The sequence below is a fragment of the Aulostomus chinensis genome, chromosome 10 (assembly GCF_037954235.1).
Source record: "Aulostomus chinensis isolate RoL2024-O1b breed Wild chromosome 10, RoL_Achi_v1.0, whole genome shotgun sequence".
In the NCBI taxonomy this organism is placed as follows: domain Eukaryota; kingdom Metazoa; phylum Chordata; class Actinopteri; order Syngnathiformes; family Aulostomidae; genus Aulostomus; species Aulostomus chinensis.
In genome coordinates, this window is record NC_141329.1 from 183,341 (window position 1) to 204,197 (window position 20,857).

General features: G+C 45.9%; 2 protein-coding genes across 4 annotated transcripts in view; both read right to left on the reverse strand.

Moving 5' to 3' along the window:
• Positions 1 to 1,372: 1,372 nt before the first annotated feature.
• Positions 1,373 to 11,622, reverse strand: scn3b (sodium channel, voltage-gated, type III, beta). Of its 3 annotated transcripts, none has more exons than XM_086215312.1 (6): positions 11,046 to 11,622; positions 9,922 to 10,100; positions 9,616 to 9,844; positions 6,814 to 6,952; positions 3,930 to 4,001; positions 1,373 to 3,273 (listed from the first exon to the last, which is right to left on the reverse strand). In XM_086215312.1, exons 1-5 carry the CDS (start codon positions 11,092 to 11,094, stop codon positions 3,938 to 3,940), a joined length of 660 nt encoding a protein of 219 aa, XP_086071438.1. In that variant the 5' UTR covers positions 11,095 to 11,622; the 3' UTR covers positions 1,373 to 3,273; positions 3,930 to 3,937. The 3 variants fall into 3 exon arrangements, with proteins under 3 accessions (XP_086071438.1, XP_086071437.1, XP_086071439.1); XM_086215311.1 differs by having other exon boundaries at positions 3,926 to 4,001; XM_086215313.1 differs by lacking the exon at positions 3,930 to 4,001 and having other exon boundaries at positions 11,046 to 11,617.
• Positions 11,623 to 18,860: 7,238 nt separating this feature from the next.
• LOC147253970 (uncharacterized) overlaps positions 18,861 to 20,857 on the reverse strand; it is a 61,918-nt gene continuing 59,921 nt past the window's right edge. The window contains exon 101 of the mRNA XM_086215321.1: positions 18,861 to 20,749. Within this exon, the coding sequence (XP_086071447.1) occupies positions 20,228 to 20,749 (522 nt within the window). The 3' untranslated portion in view covers positions 18,861 to 20,227. The remainder of the gene's footprint in view (positions 20,750 to 20,857) is intronic.

Below are 20,857 nucleotides of genomic sequence, written 5' to 3' on the forward strand. Positions count from 1 at the left end.
CAGGAACTGATTCTGGTCCCAAGAGGACTTATTAAAATATTGCGCTATGGTAAAAAGCTCTTTACTGTCCATAAGTTGAGTCCTCAGTTTGTCATTCAGCCAATATGTCGCTCATGCTAGTTGATCTTCAATTGCAGCTCTGACGTGTTCATGTTGCAAGCAATTAACCGGGGGGGGGGGGGGCTCTGCTGATCTACAATCCATAGTCGTCTGTTTTTCTGGGTGACTCGATGTCCAGCAGTATCATCGGTGTTCTGCCACCAGTGTGTTTGAATCAACCCGTCTTCCAATCATTTGGGATCAATGGCACAAATATTTGAAATTATCTTATATATTTCAATCCAGCAGCCGGTTGGTGAAGGTGTGAGAGGACTCCTGGCAGACTGTCTTGGATCACATGACATGTCATGACATGAAACACTAGAGGGAGACAAAGACTCTGCATAGTCGGCAGTCTTCATGATCACAAAATAAAGCAGCAAATATTATTTTAACAGAGAAAGCATGAACTGCAGACACCCAGATTATTCATCATGTACTTGGAGCTCCATGTTGCAGAGCAGAGAGATTCGTGAGGTATTGTTGGTACATCCTTTTCTATCATTAGTGGCACAGTATGTGATTATCCATTTCCATTTACAAGCAAAGAAAATTAAGTAGAAATAAAGTGTTTACGTCCTTGGTGTGACGAGCTCCCCAGAGCACTGAAGCGGACGGCTCCCGCTGGTTTAATGAGTGGTATTTCAGTGGAATGTGGGCCATATTACTGGGTTGTATCCTTCGGGAGGCATCTTGGAACAAGAGAAGGGAGAGGGGTGTTCACGATTCCTTTCAAAGCTGTAATGTCATGCTGTCACAGTTTATGGGATGTTTTGCCCTACCAATAGCCAATCAATCTGATCTTGATGGATGGATGAAGGTTAGAACTTATGTGAGAAGTTTGCTGCTCTGACGACATACCTGACCTCTCATGTGGAAAGGGTTATCTTCAATTCCCAGAAATCCATAAATTCTTCAGGATTTGTCTTGCTGCAAAGCATGCTGGGAGAATTGTCACCTGTGTGTATTTGGTGCACCCCAGTAAACCTGAATTTTCTGTCTGTGCCTGAATGAATGTGTCTCTTTTACTGTGAGATTCAGCAGTAGCTGTTGTTATAGCAAGCAGCTGCTGCGGAATCTCTCATTGCTGAGGGATCAACATGGCTCACCTTCTCTCGCTCGCCGGCTGCACAGTGCAGCCAGACCAGCTTGGAGAAGTAACAATTAAATAAATCTTTCAATTGCAGAGAACAACTCATGACTAAGTCAATACTGCACTTCCCTCTGAAGATGGGATTTCAGGGCACAGACTTCAACACTGGTGGTGGAATGCAAGGAATTTATTAGTTGAAAGCTGTTCACTCACACAGGATCCACAGTGTCTGCAGACAAAGAACAGTGCAGCATGAAATAGTCACAAAATATTTACTCTTCTGCAGCATAGCAGTATAGAAATAAGCGCACATTTGCTTTTGTCACTTCCAGGCTGGATTACTGCACCTCCCTCCTACCAGGCTGGACTAATAAGTCCCTAAAGACTCTCCAGCTGGTCCAGAACGCTGCTGCCACGTGTTGACTAGAACTGGTAGCAGAGACCAGGTCTCTCCTGGACTGCTTCTCTGCATGGCTCCCTGTCAGATTCAGAACAGAGTTTAAAATTCTTCTTCTACCATCAAAGTCCTCAACAATCAGGCTCCTTCATCCCTGACAGAGCTCCTAGTCCCCTATGATCCAGCTAGAACCCTTCACTCCCAGGATGCAGGGTTCCTGCTGGTTCCTAGAGTTCTAACAGTAGAATGGAGCCAGAGCCTTCAGCTATCAGGCTCCCCTCCTGTGGAACCATCTCCCAGTTTCAGTCCAGGACCCAGACCCCCTCTCTAGGTTTAAGAGCAGACTTAAGACCTTCCTTGTTGATCAGGCTTTTAGTCAGGTTCGCTTAGGCTGGCCCTTAGATCTGCTGCTATAGGCTCAGACTGCTGGGATCTCCCATGATGCACTGGGCTTCCCTGTCCTCAGACGTGTTACTAACTCCTCTTCTTCTCCCCTCATCCCAGATCCTGGTGCTGCTGGAGGAGGCTCCAGACCTGAAGAGGCTCCAGCTGCCACCCGTAGCTCCACCTGCTCACGTCCCCATCTATCCATCAGTCTCTCCTCCTTTCTCTCCCTCTTTTTCTCTGTCCCTCTCTTTCCTTCTGTCTCTCTGTCTTCCTCCATTCTCTGTCTTTGTCTCTGTCCATCAGTCTCTCCTCCTTTCTCTCCCTCTTTATCTCTGTCCCTCTCTTTCCTTCTGTCTCTCTGTCCTCCTCCTTTCTCTGTCTTTGTCTCTGTCCTGCTCTCCTGCTCTCTCTCCGTCCCCACTGATCCTGGATCTGCTCCACCTTCCTGCTGGTAAAGGAAGGTTCTGGTGGCTGCTGTTGCAGGATGTGCTGCTGATGGAGAATTGTTGGGTGGAGGTTCATTGAAGGAGGGAGGTGCTGGACCTGCTCCACTTGGAAAGTGTCAGGACAGAACTTGGGGTTTGGCGCCGTACAAATAAACCTGACTTGACTTGACACATTTAGTCTCAAAAATTCATGTTGCTATATAACTTTGGGACTTTTTTTTTTTTTTTTAGAGAGAACAAGCAGTACAGAAGGAATTCTGCTGAACATGGATAAAAGAGTCATACCAAGGAGGTTTGATCTTGAGGTGTAATGTTATCTGTTTATAATTAACAGAGAGTAGTGCACATTATCAAAGCAATTTCATCCATTTTCCTGACAGAGACATCAAAAATATGTTAGCTAGTTCTATGATGAAAATTAGGACTCAAGCTCTCAGTGTTGCTTATAAAACATTAGCAAAAAGAATTATAAAACATGTACTACAAAGTCAGAAAAGGCTTGGTAGCAATAAAATAGTTTCTTTCTACTGATCTTATCTGGTTTAAAACATATAAATCACACACACACACACACACACACACACACACACACACACACACACATATATATATATCACATACAGTAGCTGTTGTTATGCATTTGGAGTGCTGGCAGGTTCCAATGAAGGCCAGCTGGTATTTATCTGATAATCTGTTTTACTTGTGAAAAGACTTGATGCTTTATACCTGGTGCAAAGGTAAGAAATGAGGAGAAAGAGGAAGGAAACGTAGCTCTTGGACACTTGGGCCAACACAGTCGATGCGCACGGGTGTCCGTCACATGACACCATCGTATCAGGCCTGATCAATACCTGAGCAGAGCAGATGACATAAGTCTCATTCAAGAGGAAATATCACATGCACAACTCCAAATCATGTATTTCACACATTGATCAGCCAAAGCATTAAATACCCTGTTGTATTATAGTCACATGACTACAATACAACAGCCCAACCCCCCATGTTCAGTTCTTAATGAATCAATTTAACTGTAACATCTGGAAGGAACACCTCCCAGTATAAACCAGTACCGTCCAAGTACCAACAGGTCAAATAATTAACTCGTCTCTCAAGCAGATTCAGTAAAAACTGAACTTTATTATCATCCAGACCAGCGGAGCCCAGAGGTGCAACACAGGACCAAAGACATGCAAATGGAAAGACACTGCTGGGGCGACCGGCCTGACAACGAGGGCAGTGCCTGAGGAAAGTCTGACCTCCACAGCCGACCATCAATATGCTACTGAAAGACAATGAAATACTCCAGATGGTAGGCAACCTGCATGTAATGTTTCTCAAGGAACATTCTGGAACACTGAATCAAGAGCGAGTACAATGGAGGGCTTGTGATTAGACGTCAGCCCCTCAGAGGACGGCAAGCACGAGCAGACAGACACACGTATGAATCTCAGTACATGAGCCATGAGACGCCACCGCCACTGCTGCTGGTTAGAGGTCAAGTACCTACAATGGCTTCTACTGAGGACCAGGAGCCACTGGAGGGGCTTTCTGCTCAGAGGGGATGGCTAGGTAGTTAGTCCTGGAGTGGTGGAGAAAGAGAAGGTCTAAGACCCCGTTCAAGGCCCCCAGCCACACAACCACCATCATCTGTCCTGCTCCCTCCCACCCCCAACCCCACCATAGTCACCCTCACCATCATCAGCCCTGTTCCTCCCACCACCACCCTCCACTAGGGGTGTTACGTAATTTCGTGTCAGGAAATTTTGCAAAATAAAAAATGACCAAATAAAATTCAAAGATGCATAAAATAAAAATATCAATGTAAAAAAAACACAATGCGAAGCGGCACTTCCACCCCCTCATCACTAGCCTCACTCCCCCCACCATCCTAACCCCCACCATCATCAGCCTCACTCCTCCACCATCCTTACCCCCACCATCATCAGCCTCACTCCCCCCACCATCCTAACCCCCACCATCATCAGCCTCACTCCTCCACCATCCTTACCCCCACCATCATCAGCCTCACTCCCCCCACCATCCTAACCCCCACCATCATCAGCCTCACTCCTCCACCATCCTAACCCCCACCATCATCAGCCTCACTCCTCCACCATCCTTACCCCCACCATCATCAGCCTCACTCCCCCCACCATCCTAACCCCCACCATCATCAGCCTCACTCCTCCACCATCCTTACCCCCACCATCATCAGCCTCACTCCCCCCACCATCCTAACCCCCACCATCATCAGCCTCACTCCTCCACCATCCTAACCCCCACCATCATCAGCCTCACTCCCACCACCATCCTAACCCCCACCATCATCAGCCTCACTCCTCCACCATCCTAACCCCCACCATCATCAGCCTCACTCCTCCACCATCCTAACCCCCACCATCATCAGCCTCACTCCCACCACCATCCTAACCCCCACCATCATCAGCCTCACTCCTCCACCATCCTAACCCCCACCATCATCAGCCTCACTCCTCCACCATCCTAACCCCCACCATCATCAGCCTCACTCCTCCACCATCCTAACCCCCACCATCATCAGCCTCACTCCTCCACCATCCTTACCCCCACCATCATCAGCCTCACTCCCCCCACCATCCTAACCCCCACCATCATCAGCCTCACTCCTCCACCATCCTAACCCCCACCATCATCAGCCTCACTCCCACCACCATCCTAACCCCCACCATCATCAGCCTCACTCCCACCACCATCCTAACCCCCACCATCATCAGCCTCACTCCTCCACCATCCTAACCCCCACCATCATCAGCCTCACTCCTCCACCATCCTAACCCCCACCATCATCAGCCTCACTCCTCCACCATCCTAACCCCCACCATCATCAGCCTCACTCCTCCACCATCCTAACCCCCACCATCATCAGCCTCACTCCCACCACCATCCTAACCCCCAACATCATCAGCCTCACTCCCCCCACCATCCTAACCCCCACCATCATCAGCCTCACTCCCCCCACCATCCTAACCCCCACCATCATCAGCCTCACTCCTCCACCATCCTAACCCCCACCATCATCAGCCTCACTCCCCCCACCATCCTTACCCCCACCATCATCAGCCTCACTCCCCCCACCATCCTAACCCCCACCATCATCAGCCTCACTCCCCCCACCATCCTTACCCCCACCATCATCAGCCTCACTCCCCCCACCATCCTAACCCCCACCATCATCAGCCTCACTCCCCCCACCATCCTTACCCCCACCATCATCAGCCTCACTCCTCCACCATCCTAACCCCCACTATCATCAGCCTCTCTCCCACCACCATCCTAACCCCCACCATCATCAGCCTCACTCCCCCCACCATCCTTACCCCCACCATCATCAGCCTCACTCCCCCCACCATCCTTACCCCCACCATCATCAGCCTCACTCCCCCCACCATCCTTACCCCCACCATCATCAGCCTCACTCCCCCCACCATCCTTACCCCCACCATCATCAGCCTCACTCCCCCCACCATCCTAACCCCCACCATCATCAGCCTCACTCCTCCACCATCCTAACCCCGACCATCATCAGCCTCAGTCCCCCCACCACCAACCACCATCATCACCCCCACCATCATCAGCCTCACTCCCCCCACCACCAACCACCATCATCACCCCCACCATCATCAGCCTCACTCCCCCCACCACCAACCACCATCATCAGCCTCACTCCTCCACCATCCTAACCCCGACCATCATCAGCCTCACTCCCCCCACCACCAACCACCATCATCACCCCCACCATCATCAGCCTCACTCCCCACCACTACCCAACATCCTAACACCCACCATCATCAGCCTCACTCACCCCACCACCACCCACCATCCTAACCCCCACCATCATCAGCCTCACTCCCCCCACCACCACCCACCATCCTAACACCCACCATCATCAGCCTCACTCACCCCACCACCACCCACCATCCTTACCCTAACCATCATCAGCCTCACTCCCCCCACCACCACCTCAACACCACCATCATTGCCCCCGACCACCACCATCCTCACACCCACCATCATCAGCCTCACTCCCCCCACCACCAACCTAACACCCACCATCATCAGCCTCACTCACCCCACCACCAACCACCATCATCACCCCCACCATCATCAGCCTCACTCACCCCACCACCACCTCAACACCACCATCACTGCCCCCCACCATCACCCCCACCACCACCATCATCACCCCTATCACCTACCCCCCCTACCAACACCATCACCATCACCAAAGTAAATGCAGAGCCTGGAAGCAGGCACAGATTTGCTTCTTCTGACAAGCGTTGGAAAACAGAGCTTCTAGAAGGAGGTTCAGTTTGTTCTGCCACTCAGCATCTGCTTGTCCCGGTGACACTCACGCTGAATCCTGCATCTGCTCGTCCGACTTGGAGATCTTCCGGTAGCAGTAGACCATTTCTACGAGCAACCAGAAAGTCAAGAAGACCAGCAGCACATACATCATGATCTCGGAGTAGAGCGCTGTGGTGTCCAGACTGGCTGTGGAGCACAAACAGCAGCAAGAAGGAAGATGTGTTACTCAAGAAGCATCCTTGTCTGATTAGATACAACATTTATTCACAGGCCTATGAAAATTTAGCTACAAAAATGTCAATAGAGATAAAAAAAAATTATACTTCTACATTTTACTTTCACTCCTCTAAAGTTCAAATGCCACAAAGTCTTCTTTATGGTCTGTTGGTTACACTTCTGAAAGATGCACTGTCTTTATTATGACCATAGTTCTGGTCCAGGTAATGAAACCCTGCCAGGTAACAGAAAAGTCTTATACATGAAAAAAGAGGATTTTTTTTCCCCTGCATTCAGTGGTGCTCAGAGAAGCACAAATGAGCTCATGCATATGTGTTGAAATGTGCTCCCGCCCACCTGAGGAAGCCGATGCCTGGTGTTTGGCCGTATGTCAGATACACTATGCATCATGTAAGGGCTACAGACCCACATGACATGTGCAACCACAGAGCAACAGCAAGAAAGAATGAAGTCAGATTTTAAAAAAAGAACTTAAAAAAGGAAAATGGCAGTTAAGGTGTTGGATGCCAGGCTGCTAGATGATAGTCAACAGATTCTAAAGTCGGATTTACGTTAAAATGCAAGTAAAAACACTTAACCATCTCCAGCAGCTCCTTCATCCAAATGCCAGAACCAATTTTACTTTTGTGCAGTGTAAAAAAGTCAGGCAGTTAAAAGGTGGTTTTTTTCATCACGTATTTAAACCTTGATAAGAAGGAATGTTTTTTTCTTCCACAGGGGGAGTGGATCTGGGTCTGGGCCTGGGTCTGGATCTGGATCTGGGGTCATCAGGGTCTGCTGAGCAGCACCACTTTGGGTTGCCATGCAGGATCAGGTGCCTTGTAAATAAATCTACCTTATCGTCCCTAAGAGCAAATATTTAAGATGATTAAATTGATAAATAACTGTGGAACAATTTTAGGGTGCAAATTGCTTTGTCATCATCTCAGTTTTTCACAACACAAAATGAATGCTGTCTTGTGTATATCAGCTTTCAAGTGGTCCAAGTGTTCATGAATGTCATAAACATTCTAAAAGTGATGCACAGTTGGAGATTTGTGGCAGAAGAGCATTTGCTTCCTCATAAGGCATCAGCACTCATCTCCATCCTTCACCTTTTCATTTCATTTCCATTCTTTTTCATCATGCAGCATTTTGTTTGCAGGCAGTTTCTACTCCTATTGGTGCAATTGTTGGCTTTTGTAAGCGCAGGAGTATGTCACTGCATGCCAGATACCGACTCAGCCGGGACGATCGTCCCTCCAGTGCCTCTACAGATGAATCAAGATGGATATGCAGGGTCACAGTGGTTTTCAGGGCATGACTCAGATTTCAAGTTCAGATACGAGGTTACAGATATTTCAGTATTGTACAAATTACAACATGTTGCCTGATAATTTGCAATTTAACTCCTTAGATTTTATTCAATGTCTTTGACCTCCAAACCCAATGAGCCACTGGGAACCACTGTGTCAGTGAAAGTACCAGATTCCAGAAAGCCCCCTGACCAGTCTTCTCTCTGTAGCCTCTGTAAATGGAAGCTATCAGTGGATCTGAAAGCACAGAAACCTTTGCGGTGAGCTAATCCAGCCTACTAGCATAAACGTCATTAGTGTAACATGATCCCGGTGACAATGTACAGTACACTGGCTGAAGGCTTTGTGAAATTTGATAGCACAGTCGTGTGAGATGTGAGGGAGTCTAAACATCAAATTGAACAAATTATATTTCTAAACTGAAGTTTGTCCAGCCAGTCTAAATGCTGAGATGCAACTGTCCTGTTACTTTATGTCGCTGCAAGTGAATCAAAGCAAACAGGAGAGCTACCTAGTTTCAAATATACATATGACTGTATATTGTATATTCGATTAAGGTGGTAAATGACAAAATGAGCAAGCCAAGCATTCAGGAAGCAGAATACATTACCACTTCTAAAAGAAGCAAAGTAGGTGGTGAGAATTAACCCTTTCAAGACAACAGGGGAAAGCTTTGATTGACAACGAAAGCAGACAAAACAAAACACACAATTATTCCTCTTCAATCAACAAAGGCAAGGAAACATCACTGAGTAAAATCAATGAGCTGGAATATCGTACAACGCAAGATCCACTTCAAGGGATTTGATACACATTTCATGCAAAATTGAAGGAAATCCATGTAAAACACAGAGGAAGAACCCAGTATGCCTGAGTGAAATTTTCATATTCACATTCCACATTAGCTGGGAGGCTCATTATTACCATGTGATCCTGTGATGTCATGACTAATGCTCACCTGCAGTTGTTATAAATTCACCTCAGGTCTGAGAATAGTGGTTGGCCTGATATAGTTCTGCTGGCAGTGTAAGACATGTGGGAAAGAGTTAATCTACAGATACTGGGAAGATATTGGAGGTATTTGCAGTACAAACACTCAGCTGGACCACAACGAGTTTATATCAGTATTCCAGGCTCAGTGCTATTTTAGTAACCTAACAGAGGCATTCCATCGCCCAAGAGGAGCTGGTCTGGTTAGAATGACCCTGCTAGTGATTTCATCTCAGCTCGGCGCCACACTGATATGGCAACCACACACAAGCACACACGCACACCAGGGCGCAATACATGGAAGGAAGTGAAATCTAAGAGTCGCACCTTCCTCTTTCACCTTCAGTGTGATGTTCTTGATTATGAAAACTGAGGGAGTGTAGAAGTTGAACTCAAACTCCCGAAGCACGTGGCACTCGTAGATACCGCTGTCGTTGTAGGTGACGTTAAGGATGCTGATGGAGACATCTTGCAGGTCCTGGCTCCCGTTCCAGGTCAGGCGTCCCTTAAACGGTCCATTTAACTCTACCGGTGCATCATTCTCATACATGTAAATCTGGGGGAGGAGGTGTGCAGGTGTCATACATGTGGCTGAACAAACAGTCCCTGTGTCGCATCAGTACAGCAACTTACATGGGTTCTTTCAGGTGTGAGTCCTTTTTCTTTCTTGGTCATGTAGAACCAATCCACACGTGTCTTTGCTTTGACCTCCTCTCTCTTCATACAGGAGATGCAGGTCAACTTCATGGCTTTTCCCAGGACGGCTTCCGTCCCTGATGGGACATCGACACATACTGGCTGGCTGAGACGAGCTGAAGAACAAAATTAAAAGCAGTAAAGGTAGGAAGACTCACTGTGTTTAGTTTGGAAGCCGTGACATTAAATGGAAGAGAGAGTTGAGAATGGTAACTAAGCAATATTGAGGAGGATGTGAGTTAACACTGAGCAGTGCTGCTGGTTTCTTTAATAACTAAAACTAGAGGCTGGAGCACCGGACAAATGTGTATCTTTGTCAGCTCGATCAAATGTTTCGTTTCTTTGCATGACCTCTGCTACGCTTTCATAGGAGTGGCTACAATTCATCAGAGCATCTTGTTCGCACATTGAGCACAAACCCTCAAAGTCGGTGAGCGAAAGATCCCACCATCCTGATGTATCAGGGCTCTTTGCCTTGTGTCTACATTAGAGACGGTGGACCAGAGTCCTCCTGAATCCCATTCTGGAACTCAGTTAGCAGTAACAAATTCAATTACACAGTTCTGAGGACTGGTGAGAATTGAGTCCCAACACTGATTTCCGGGCCAGTAAGCACTAATGATAATGGCCTCTGCTGTCACTATTCCCCATCAGTGGGAGGGAGCAGATGTAACTCAGGGATTAAATAGACAAACACAAAATTTCTTGCAAAGAGAAGTGAGTCATTCTTTTAAGAGAGCTTGCTGGATGCTCTGTTGTTTGGTACTGTACTCTTACGTAACCCGGTGCTCCCTTGGGGCAGATAGTGACAACATCAATTCTGTCTCTTTCTTTCCTGAGAGCTCATGCAAACGCACTGAGAAAGGACAGGGAGGAACCATTGGAAAGCTGAACATCCTGTTTATTGGGTAGATTTAAAACTCATGCTCTGTTAACTCAGAGGACTCATTTAAGACTCAGTCACAGCCAGTTAGAAGGTTCACAAACTGTCATTAAACCCCTTGAGAGGACTAATTAACGTAAAACAGGACAGACTGCATCCCTCACACAACCGTACTTACCCACACCAACCAGCAGAACCAGAGTTGGCAGGTGAACTCTGGTCAGCATATTAAATTCTCAGGAGCTGCAGCAGGAGTCAGTGAGGAGGTTTCAGCACCGAGGACAGCGGCTCTCCTCAGGTGACGAGCCCAGGAAAGCTTTCCGGTTCATCGTCTGTCTAGAGGGAGCTAAAGTCCTCCACTCGGTGAAATAAACAAGTCCGTCAGCGAGTCAGGATCCACCCGGACCCCAGTCGACGCCCGGTGATGAGGGACCTGTGGATTCGGTCTATCGTCTGCACACACCAACCCTGTCCAGTTCCCCGCTCACTGACTCGATTGATGGTCTCAGGTCCCTGCCCCCATTCAGGATGACATTTTTCAGCCGCACGGCTCGCTGCCTTTGTGGTTCACTACGCTGACAGAAGCAGGGGCTTTGATACGCATGCGTGAGCGACTCCCTCCGTCTCGGTAATGTGCACGATCACATTATTGTCTTTTGGTGAGGCCGAACCAGCTCATCATGCAGACCATCTGCGCCTGGTGTCCTTCTGTGGGCTGGAGGCAAAACCAGATCCATCTTGAGTACATACATGTTCCATAGGGTTAGGGTGCAGCGTTAAGAACATGGAGACAAAGCTGATTGTTATATAACTTTGTTGAGCAGCTGCTGGCACAGTATTAACTCTGGACATTTAATTTGTAGCAGATTAGTCTTCTACTTTTTATGTCCTTTCAACGTCCTCTGAGTTCAGGCATCAAACCGCCAGAGAGCCCAATCTGAATCTGCAAGAACTTCAGTTTTCCATCAGGCATCGGAATATTTTTGTTGTTTTAATATCTTAGTTAGTTAGAAAGGTTTGACAGATCACACTTTGCCTTGATGTACTTGTACTTGTAGCAAAATAAATATTAGGGTATAAATTATGCATTATGCACTGATCCCATGACGTTCAAGTCATGGGATCAAAGTGGTCTATTTTTAGCCATGAGAGCTACCACATTGCTGCAGTTTAGTAATCAGATCTAGTCCTGAGGGGGACTCCTGTTAGAAGGGTTGTACTCAAATGTCATAATGCACATGACACCATAGGAGAGTGTTGGTTCATAGCCCAGAGCCCTCAAACACACACTAGACTCATCCTAACCCATTGATCTGACCACCCTCCTCTCCAGCCTTTTGACAATTCTGCCTCTATTTTTGGAGCTGCATGGCTGCATGCCAGCAACACCTGCCTTTTCTTCACTTGTTTTACTCCTTAAACCACTTCAATAAGAGACATGGAAAAGATTTAAGGGAGGAAGAGGAAACCAAATTAATGTAGAAACAATGATTCACAAGCTCAGGTTGGGAAAAAAGACAAGACAAAGAGCAGAAGCTCATTCTGGTGCAGAGAGGCTGAATAAAGAATCATAAAGCAGCTTTCCAGGCTGAGTTTGTTCAGACATGGCAGCCCCACAACACATGAGAAACTGATTTTCCTCTTTTCAATTACCTTGCTTCTTGACACCGATTACTCAAGTATGTTGATTACTACTACGATAATTAAATACATTAACTATTAGAAATAAAGTGATAATAATACTAATAATACATTTTATTTAAAAGGCGCCTTTCTTGGCACTCAAGGATACGTACATAGAATAAATAAAAAATTATCTAATCATAGTGATCCACCCATCCCTCCATCCCTCCATGTTCCCCCTCTTCTCCTGTTGAGGGTGGTGGGGGTGGAGCCTATCCCAGCAGCCTTCCCCCTGGACAGGTCACCAGTCCATGGCAGGGCCAACACATAGAGACAGACAACCATTGGCTCTCCCAGCCACGCCTACGGTCAATTTAGAGTCTGGATTAACCTGGTCCCTCTTGATGTCTTTGGACTGTGGAGGAAGCTGGAGTACCAGAGAGAACCCAGCAGGAACAGGGAGAACATGGAGACTCACCCAGAAAGACCCCGTGCTGCAGCCGGGGCTCCACCCACAACCTTCTTGATGGGGGGCCACAGGGAGGACCACTGCTCCACCCACAACCTTCTTGATGGGGGGCCACAGGGAGGACCACTGCTCCACCCACAACCCTCTTGCTGGGGGGCCACAGTGAGGACCACTGCTGCACCCTGCTGCCTCATAGTGATCTAATTAATTGAATTATTTCTTCAATCCAATTTTTTTTTTAGATTGACCAGATTAGGATTAGTGTGCTGTTCCAGGATCCTACCAACGCTGTGGAAGGACAAAGGAAATCAGGACAAGCTGAAGCATGCCACAGCAGCAGTAATCTCACTGTGACTGCATGATATTTAATCTAAAAGATGCCAGAGAATTATTAGAGAAGGGAAGAGGAAATCAAAGAATTGCATCACTTATTCCATTTGAAATCTGTACATCATTTATTTTAAGTTTTTCAATGGACATCTATGTTTTGATGACACATGTCAGCTTCAGTGGGAAACTGCTCAAAATAAACAGGTTTCTGTTGCTCCCTTCAAAATACTGATCTGGAACGTAACCAAAAAAAACTGAGAAGACCTGAGCTGCTGACAGCAATAACCCACGACTAAAAATGGCAGGCCTGCTTGAGCCACATCCTACAGATAAGGAAACCATAGCAACCGTGATGCAATGCCATGGTGACTGCAGGAGGGTTGCTTAGTGACAGCATGCAGCTTCAAGAAGACAACAAGAAGCTGCAGCTCTCAGTGAGGGTTCGTGCATGAATCCACTTACTGACCCTTGTTGAGCGTGGGGTTGGTGAAATCTGGTCAAATTAAAGAATCCAGCAGTTTACAGCAGCAAGTGAGCAGATATGAGGAATTGGGCTACGACTCAGCATGTGCAGGGGCCTCCAGGACATCCTGCATAAAGCAGATTTCTAGGGATTTGGAAGGATTTCAAGATTATAACATGATTGCAGCACGCTGCCATGGATGAAACATGTTGAAAAGTGAGATGTAAATCTCATGGGAAGCTCGCTAGAAATACTGGAATTGAGACGTTTCCTAGACTTAAGCATTGAGGGTGTGCAGCTGACCGGCCTATTTTCCTTAACAAGGAACAAAGAAGCATACCAGAAGATCAAAGACTGACAGGAAATGAACTAAAATACAAACTCACACAACAAGAAAGAAAGAGGTGGAGAGCATGAGGGCAGCGAGGAGCAGAGCAGGGCTGTGACCGACGAAGACTAACAACCTGACTCGGCGACTGACTCAAAAAAGGCAGGAACAAAAACAGGAAGTGCAAAGCACACGACACACAAAAGAGAACCGAATTCTACATAAAAGGACATCTAGGAGCAAAACAAATTATTTCATAAATCATAACTCAATCGTACAACAGCTTGTCCACTGAGTCCATAACTCGAGAACACAGTCGAGATGGGATGATGATGAGAGTGAGACCATGAGGCGCTTCAACACAGGCATTCATTTTGTACTGAATGCCAAACAAGAAGCCACAGCAGCTTCGTAACATGCCCCCCCCCCCCTTACACCTACATTTATTGATACACTTGATTTGATTTCATGTCCAAAAAAAAGAGTTTAGAATCGTGTAAATTAATACTTACTGGTTGATACAATACAGCTGGACATGTACTTTTTACTCAACTACATGTATTTGAAAACTAAAATTACATTCATTTATATATTTATTTCAAGGTTTAGTCATCAGAAAATGCACATTACTGAAACTTTCTTTTTCTCTTAAAAAAGGTGAACATGCCAGAATTAGCCAAAAGGCTGTTTTACATCTGCTGTCCCTGGACCGATGTTGAATGATCACCCCGGGAGAAAATAAAGATTTAGTTATAAGCATACAAATAATACATTAAAAATAAGAGGACGAAATCTGAGTAAAGATTAAATGACAAAGAACAATATAAAATATTTTTTAAAAAAATCATACATACACACGCGAACAGAGACTTGGCTAAAACAGCCGACAGTTGCAACAGACAAAACAACACCGAGTAGCAGCACCGACATCGACGACTGATTACACAAATTCACACGAACAAACGAGCAGACCACAAGCAAGCGCAACAGAGAATAAGCACTTTATAGAAAGCCATGCACAAAAAGCAACAACAATGCAAGACAATCAGTAAAGTGACAAACAACACGACACGACAGACGGCAGCAAGAAGCAGCAGCAGGCAGAGCAGCAAACAGGAAATTAATAACAAACTTTACTTGTTGACAGCTTTGACCACTAACCAACCACTTTTTTAAATGAAGTTTAAATGAAGCATAATTTGACAGATTTCTAATCTGAGTTGGGATGGAGTTCCACTGATACGCAGCCCTGATTGAAAATGCAGACTGGCTGAAATCCCTTTTTCTGAATGCGACAACACGGTCTTCTCTAGCTGCGCTCCGTGTGGACGGTGACGCCATCTTTATAAACAGGAGCATGTCCATGTATGAATTTGTACATAAGACAAGCGTGTGAATACTTAATCAGATTTTCCCAGTGTAGCAAAATATGGCAGTGATGGTCGTTGTTGGATTTCCTGTCCAGAACTTTGAGGTTTTTTTTAATATATATAGAGCAAGTAGTTGCTAGGTTGAGACCAGGTTGTGGGACAAGATCATCGTGTGCGTGTGCATGTGCATTAGTGCAGCCTAGGTTGCCATGCAGCTGTGGACATGACAAAAAATTTGCCAAATTGAATTTAGTGCACTTGCATGTTCTCCCTGTTCCTGCTGGGTTCTCTCTGGTACTCCAGCTTCCTCCACAGTCCAAAGACATCAAGAGGGACCAGGTTAATCCAGACTCTAAATTGACCGTAGGCGTGGCTGGGAGAGCCAATGGTTGTCTGTCTCTATGTGTTGGCCCTGCCATGGACTGGTGACCTGTCCAGGGGGAAGGCTGCTGGGATAGGCTCCACCCCCACCACCCTCAACAGGAGGAGAGGGGGAACATGGAGGGATGGAGGGATGAATTTAGTGCATTTGGTAACCGATTTTATACGTTCTTTGAAAGTGAGTTTTTTTTTTTTTTTATCTATGAGCACACCAAGATATTTAGAACCTGAAACAACATGGAGTGTCTCCCCTTATACAACCACATCAGGCTCTGCAAAGTGAGAATTAGTTTTACTAAAAACATACAGTTTTAGAAACTTTCAGCTGAAGGCAGTTTTTCTCAAACCATACAGTGTTGCATTGATTTGGTGAATTGATCAGCAACTTGGGCTGAACTGCTACCCTGCATGAAAAATACCGTGTCGGCTGCGTTCATTATGGTGTTTGAAATGGGGCAGACAGGTGGCAAATCATTCACATGTAAGGAAAATAACAGCGAACCCAAAATGGATCCCAAGGAAACACGTGCAAGCCAAGGAAATAGCATTTGACTGGTGGTTCCTAATTCGAACAAACCTATTTGTTAAATAGGACTGTATCTAGCTGGTGGTGGCTGAGGAAAAGTGAAATTTAGATAGTTTACCAAGAAGTACACAACAATTGACGGTAACAAAGGCGTTCTTCAAATCGAGAAAGACTGCACCAAACACTCCCCCTTCAACTATTGACTTTTTTCAATTTTTTCAAATAACAATCGGCTGTTTCAGAGGAATGATTCTTGCGAAAGCCAAATTGATTTGTATGCAATGTGTAGGAACTGGTATTTACATGATTTATAATTTGTTCAGCAACTAATTTTTCAGCCACTTAGGAAACTACTAGCAAGACACTTACAGGTCTATAGTTGCAGATGGGTTGTAACAGGACATACTAGGGATGCAGAGAGCTCCTTGACCATAACCGTATTCATACCAAAGACAGTGTTGGCTCTGGAAGACCTAAGAGACCCAAACAGTGGTAGTTTCAAGACTGAAAGCAGTTTCACTGTGTCTGACTTGGCTGGGAATAATGTGCACAGGGGAAAAGCACTTGATAATGGCACCCTCTCGACCTTTAAGAGCAGACTTAAGACCTCCTTGTTGATCAGGCTTATAGTCAGGACTGCTTAGGCTGGCCCTTAGATCTGCTGCTCTAGGCTCAGACTGCTGGGATCTCCCATGATGCACTGGGCTTCTCTCTCCTCCTCCTGTCCTCAGACGTGTTACTAACTCCTCTTCTTCTCCCCTCATCCCAGATCCTGGTGCTGCTGGAGGAGGCTCCAGACCTGAAGAGGCTCCAGCTGCCACCCGTAGCTCCACCTGCTCACGTCCCCGTCTGTCCATCAGTCTCTCCTCCTTTCTCTCCCTCTTTCTCTCTGTCCTTCTCTCTCCTCCTGTCTCTCTGTCTTCCTCCATTCTCTGTCTTTGTCTCTGTCCATCAGTCTCTCCTCCTTTCTCTCTCTCTTTATCTCTGTCCCTCTCTCTCCTTCTGTCTCTCTGTCTTCCTCCATTCTCTGTCTTTGTCTCTGTCCTGCTCTCCTGCTCTCTCTCCGTCCCCACTGATCCTGGATCTGCTCCACCTTCCTGCTGGTAAAGGAAGGTTCTGGTGGCTGCTGTTGCAGGATGTGCTGCTGATGGAGAATTGTTGGGTGGAGGTTCATTGAAGGAGGGAGGTGCTGGACCTGCTCTACTTGGACAGAGTCAGGACAGGACTTTGGTTGGGGTTTGGCGCTGTAGAAATAAAATTGACTTGACTTGACTTGAATAATGTCATCGACTGAATCAATGAAATGGTGATTGGGAGCAACTGCTACTTCAGCTGGGTTGCTCAAGAGTCTTCCATTAGCATAAATTTCAATTGATTTGGTACCGTTTAATTGTTTCCCCATTGGTCTTTTTAATTGGTTCAAATGTTCTTTGTATTACCTCGTGCTTTTGCTGGAGCAATCTTTAAAGCCATGTCTTGTTTTGTCTTTAAATATAGGATATTTGTATTGATCCAAGGAATTATGTTCTTTCTTTTCCGGTCTGTCTTCATGTAAAATCATCAATTGTACTTTTTGCATGAATCTTTTCCAAGTTATTCTTATGATTTTACAAGCATGTCATAGGGTTAAAAACTAGCCAGTATTCAATTTAGGACCCATTGACATTTATTCAGTCTAAATTCAACCTCAAAAATCTATTGAGAGCAAATTCTCATTTACAATGACATTGAAAATAATGTTAAAATATTTGGCGGGTAAAGGGTGGGGGGGGCTGGAGCCTCCCAGCTGATATTGGGTGAGAGGCAGGGTTTGCCCTGGATAGATCGACACACAACTCTTTCATATGTAAATACATTCACACTCGTCACACACAGACAGTCCAAAAATAACTTGTGCGTCTCAACAACTAGAGCAAGAAATCATCATGTACGCACGCACACATGCAAACACAGAACCCAACCCCCGGCTGCAGGGCACTGCCAGATTAAACCTGGGGGATTTGGCACAGAGCTGGAAACTAACACTGATAGTAAGTGAAGACTTGTTCCATCTGACCTTCTGATTTGGCTGCAGGCCCCTGTAGAAATACTTGCTTTCTATTATAAGACCCCTTTCCTCCCGATACCCCTGGGGCGGTCCCACATCATTGACTTTTTATTTTCATTTTATTCATATCGTCATTATCCGATGCAAAACCGCAGCTTCTCATCCTGAGGGTCAACAATAGGATAACAGTCATAAACTATAAAAAGCATAGAATGTTTAACAGTCCACCTCACAATCATGTGATGACATGAGTGTACAGCATCGGCGTAAATGCAATAAACATCCTGGTCGTAATAAGAGCCTCTCCTAGCAGGCACAGACTGCCAGTCCACCAGGGTTTGACACATGGAGGCAGAACCATTTCCCTCCAATTTGCACCCGTGGGCAACTGAACATATTCACAGCACATACAGCACTACACTTAGCATCTCGCGCCATGTGTAGGACGTGGCCGCATCCCAACCGTGAGGGTTTCAAGAGAGCTGGGGGAACACAGATAACCTGTACCTCAGCAGCACAGTCTTCAAGTGTGACCCCCCTGCTGGAAATCCTGCACCCTCTTGAAATGGGATTTCCATAGTCGCATCAAACAAGTTTGATGAGAGCAGTTCTTTGGGGTGGAGACATGATCAGGACAAAGCACAAATGTGTGTGTGAGAGAGAGAGAGACAGAGACAGACAGAGAGAGTCAAAAGCACATTTAAAAAACAACCTCAGTTGACCAAAATGATGTACAAATAATATAAATAAATAGATCTATAACCCCGATTAAATAAAAAGCAATACATATGAGCTAAGATAAGTAATAATAACAGAGTAAAATAAACTCTACTTGCAGAATAAAAGCCAAGAATCTGCTTCTGATTCAGGTTGGATTTGGGGGTGATCCTTGTCTTATTCAGGTGTCGTGTTTCCCATCTTATATATTATTATCTTATTTGATTCAGGTGTGATTCAGGTCCAGCTCCAGTTTCATTCAGGTCTGATTCTGGTTTGATTTGGCTGTAATTCAGGTGTGATTCTGGTGTGACTCTAATTTGATCCAGGTGTGACCCGAGTCTGATTTTGATTTGTTTTAGGTTTGATTCAGGCCTGTCTCTCATTTGATTCTGGTGTGATTCTGGTCTTCACTTTGTAACTTTATTCTGAATTGGCCTCACAAATATAATAATTATCCAAGTAAAACCACAGGTAATACAAGATTAAGATTAAGAAAGAAACTCAACAATTGTGGCTTAAGTCACATGAAGGACTCAAACCAAACTCTTCTTTGCTAGCTAAAGTTGACAAAAATATACACAATAAAACTGGCTTCAAGGAGAAAGACTGCTAGAACACAACATGAGTGAGATAATTAAAGGTAAAGACTTTAATATCAATTATTCATTCATTCGGTGTGGAGGACGCCATCCTCTACCTGCTACACCGAGCCCACTCGCATCTGGACCTTGGAAAGGCACATTGAGGGGCCCTCTCTCCCCCCCGCACTGGAGGGGGGGGGGGCCAACAGAAGGACTGGAGGAGAGGGCTGAGCACCAATAACCTGCCCCGATAACAACCGGACACTCATGTGCAATGAAGAGACTGCATATTATTATTATTATCATTATTATTATTATTATTAGTGTTACTACTGCTGCTATTATTATTATTATATTATATCATCATTATTATTGTTATAATAATAACAATTAATATTATTATTATTATTATTCCTGTTACTATGCACATATACAAAATCACATTCAGGTACACACAGGCACACACACACACACACACATATATATACAAAACAGCAAACATGCAACACGTTTTCTCCACTCTTAACCATATTCAGCGCGCTGACTATCATCAGTCTGAACACACAGATCATCAATATCTGTGTGCTCATATGTATTTCCAATGATGATGCGACTGTGTGGTGGCTGTTGAGGGGCATTGAGGGGGCCCAGTAACATGTCCAGGTTAGGGCTCTGGGCAGCGTCACTCCCCCATTGGCCAGGAATATGAGTCTCAGGGTTAAACTTAGCTGGAGCTCTGCACCCTGCTGGTTGTTGGCTGTGCTCCTGGCAGACTGGAGGTCTGTCCTGCCACCGGCTGTTGGACCAGCTGCAGCAATCTGCGCCAGGACAATGCATCGTCTGCCCCTGCGGAGGGCTGCTGTGGTCCGTCTGTGTGCAGCTTCCTGTCCCTTCTTTGGACATGCTGTCATGCTGCTGGTGCAGTTTGATCTGCTCTAATGTGATTTGGAGCTCTTGGAGGCGCAGTGATACGTAGTGTCTCTTCAGCTCCAGCAGAATTGTTCCATGACCCCTCAGCCTTGGCACATTCACTGGTGTTTCCCTCTGCAACAGGATACATCACACTCTACGTATGTGTGTGTGTGTGTGGGGGGGGGGGGGGGCTTTCATTTGAATTGGATGTGTAATACCAGTAATACCAGCTAATTACAG

Excerpts from the sequence above, each read along its gene's own strand:
- scn3b (XM_086215312.1), bottom strand. The coding sequence starts at position 11,094 with ATGCTGACCAGAGTTCACCTGCCAACTCTGGTTCTGCTGGTTGGTGTG. Across the intron at positions 9,845-9,921 it reads TCACACCTGAAAGAACCCAT|ATTTACATGTATGAGAATGA; the intron begins GTAAGTTGCTGT and ends CTCCTCCCCCAG. Across the intron at positions 6,953-9,615 it reads ACTGAAGGTGAAAGAGGAAG|CCAGTCTGGACACCACAGCG; the intron begins GTGCGACTCTTA and ends TGTGCTCCACAG.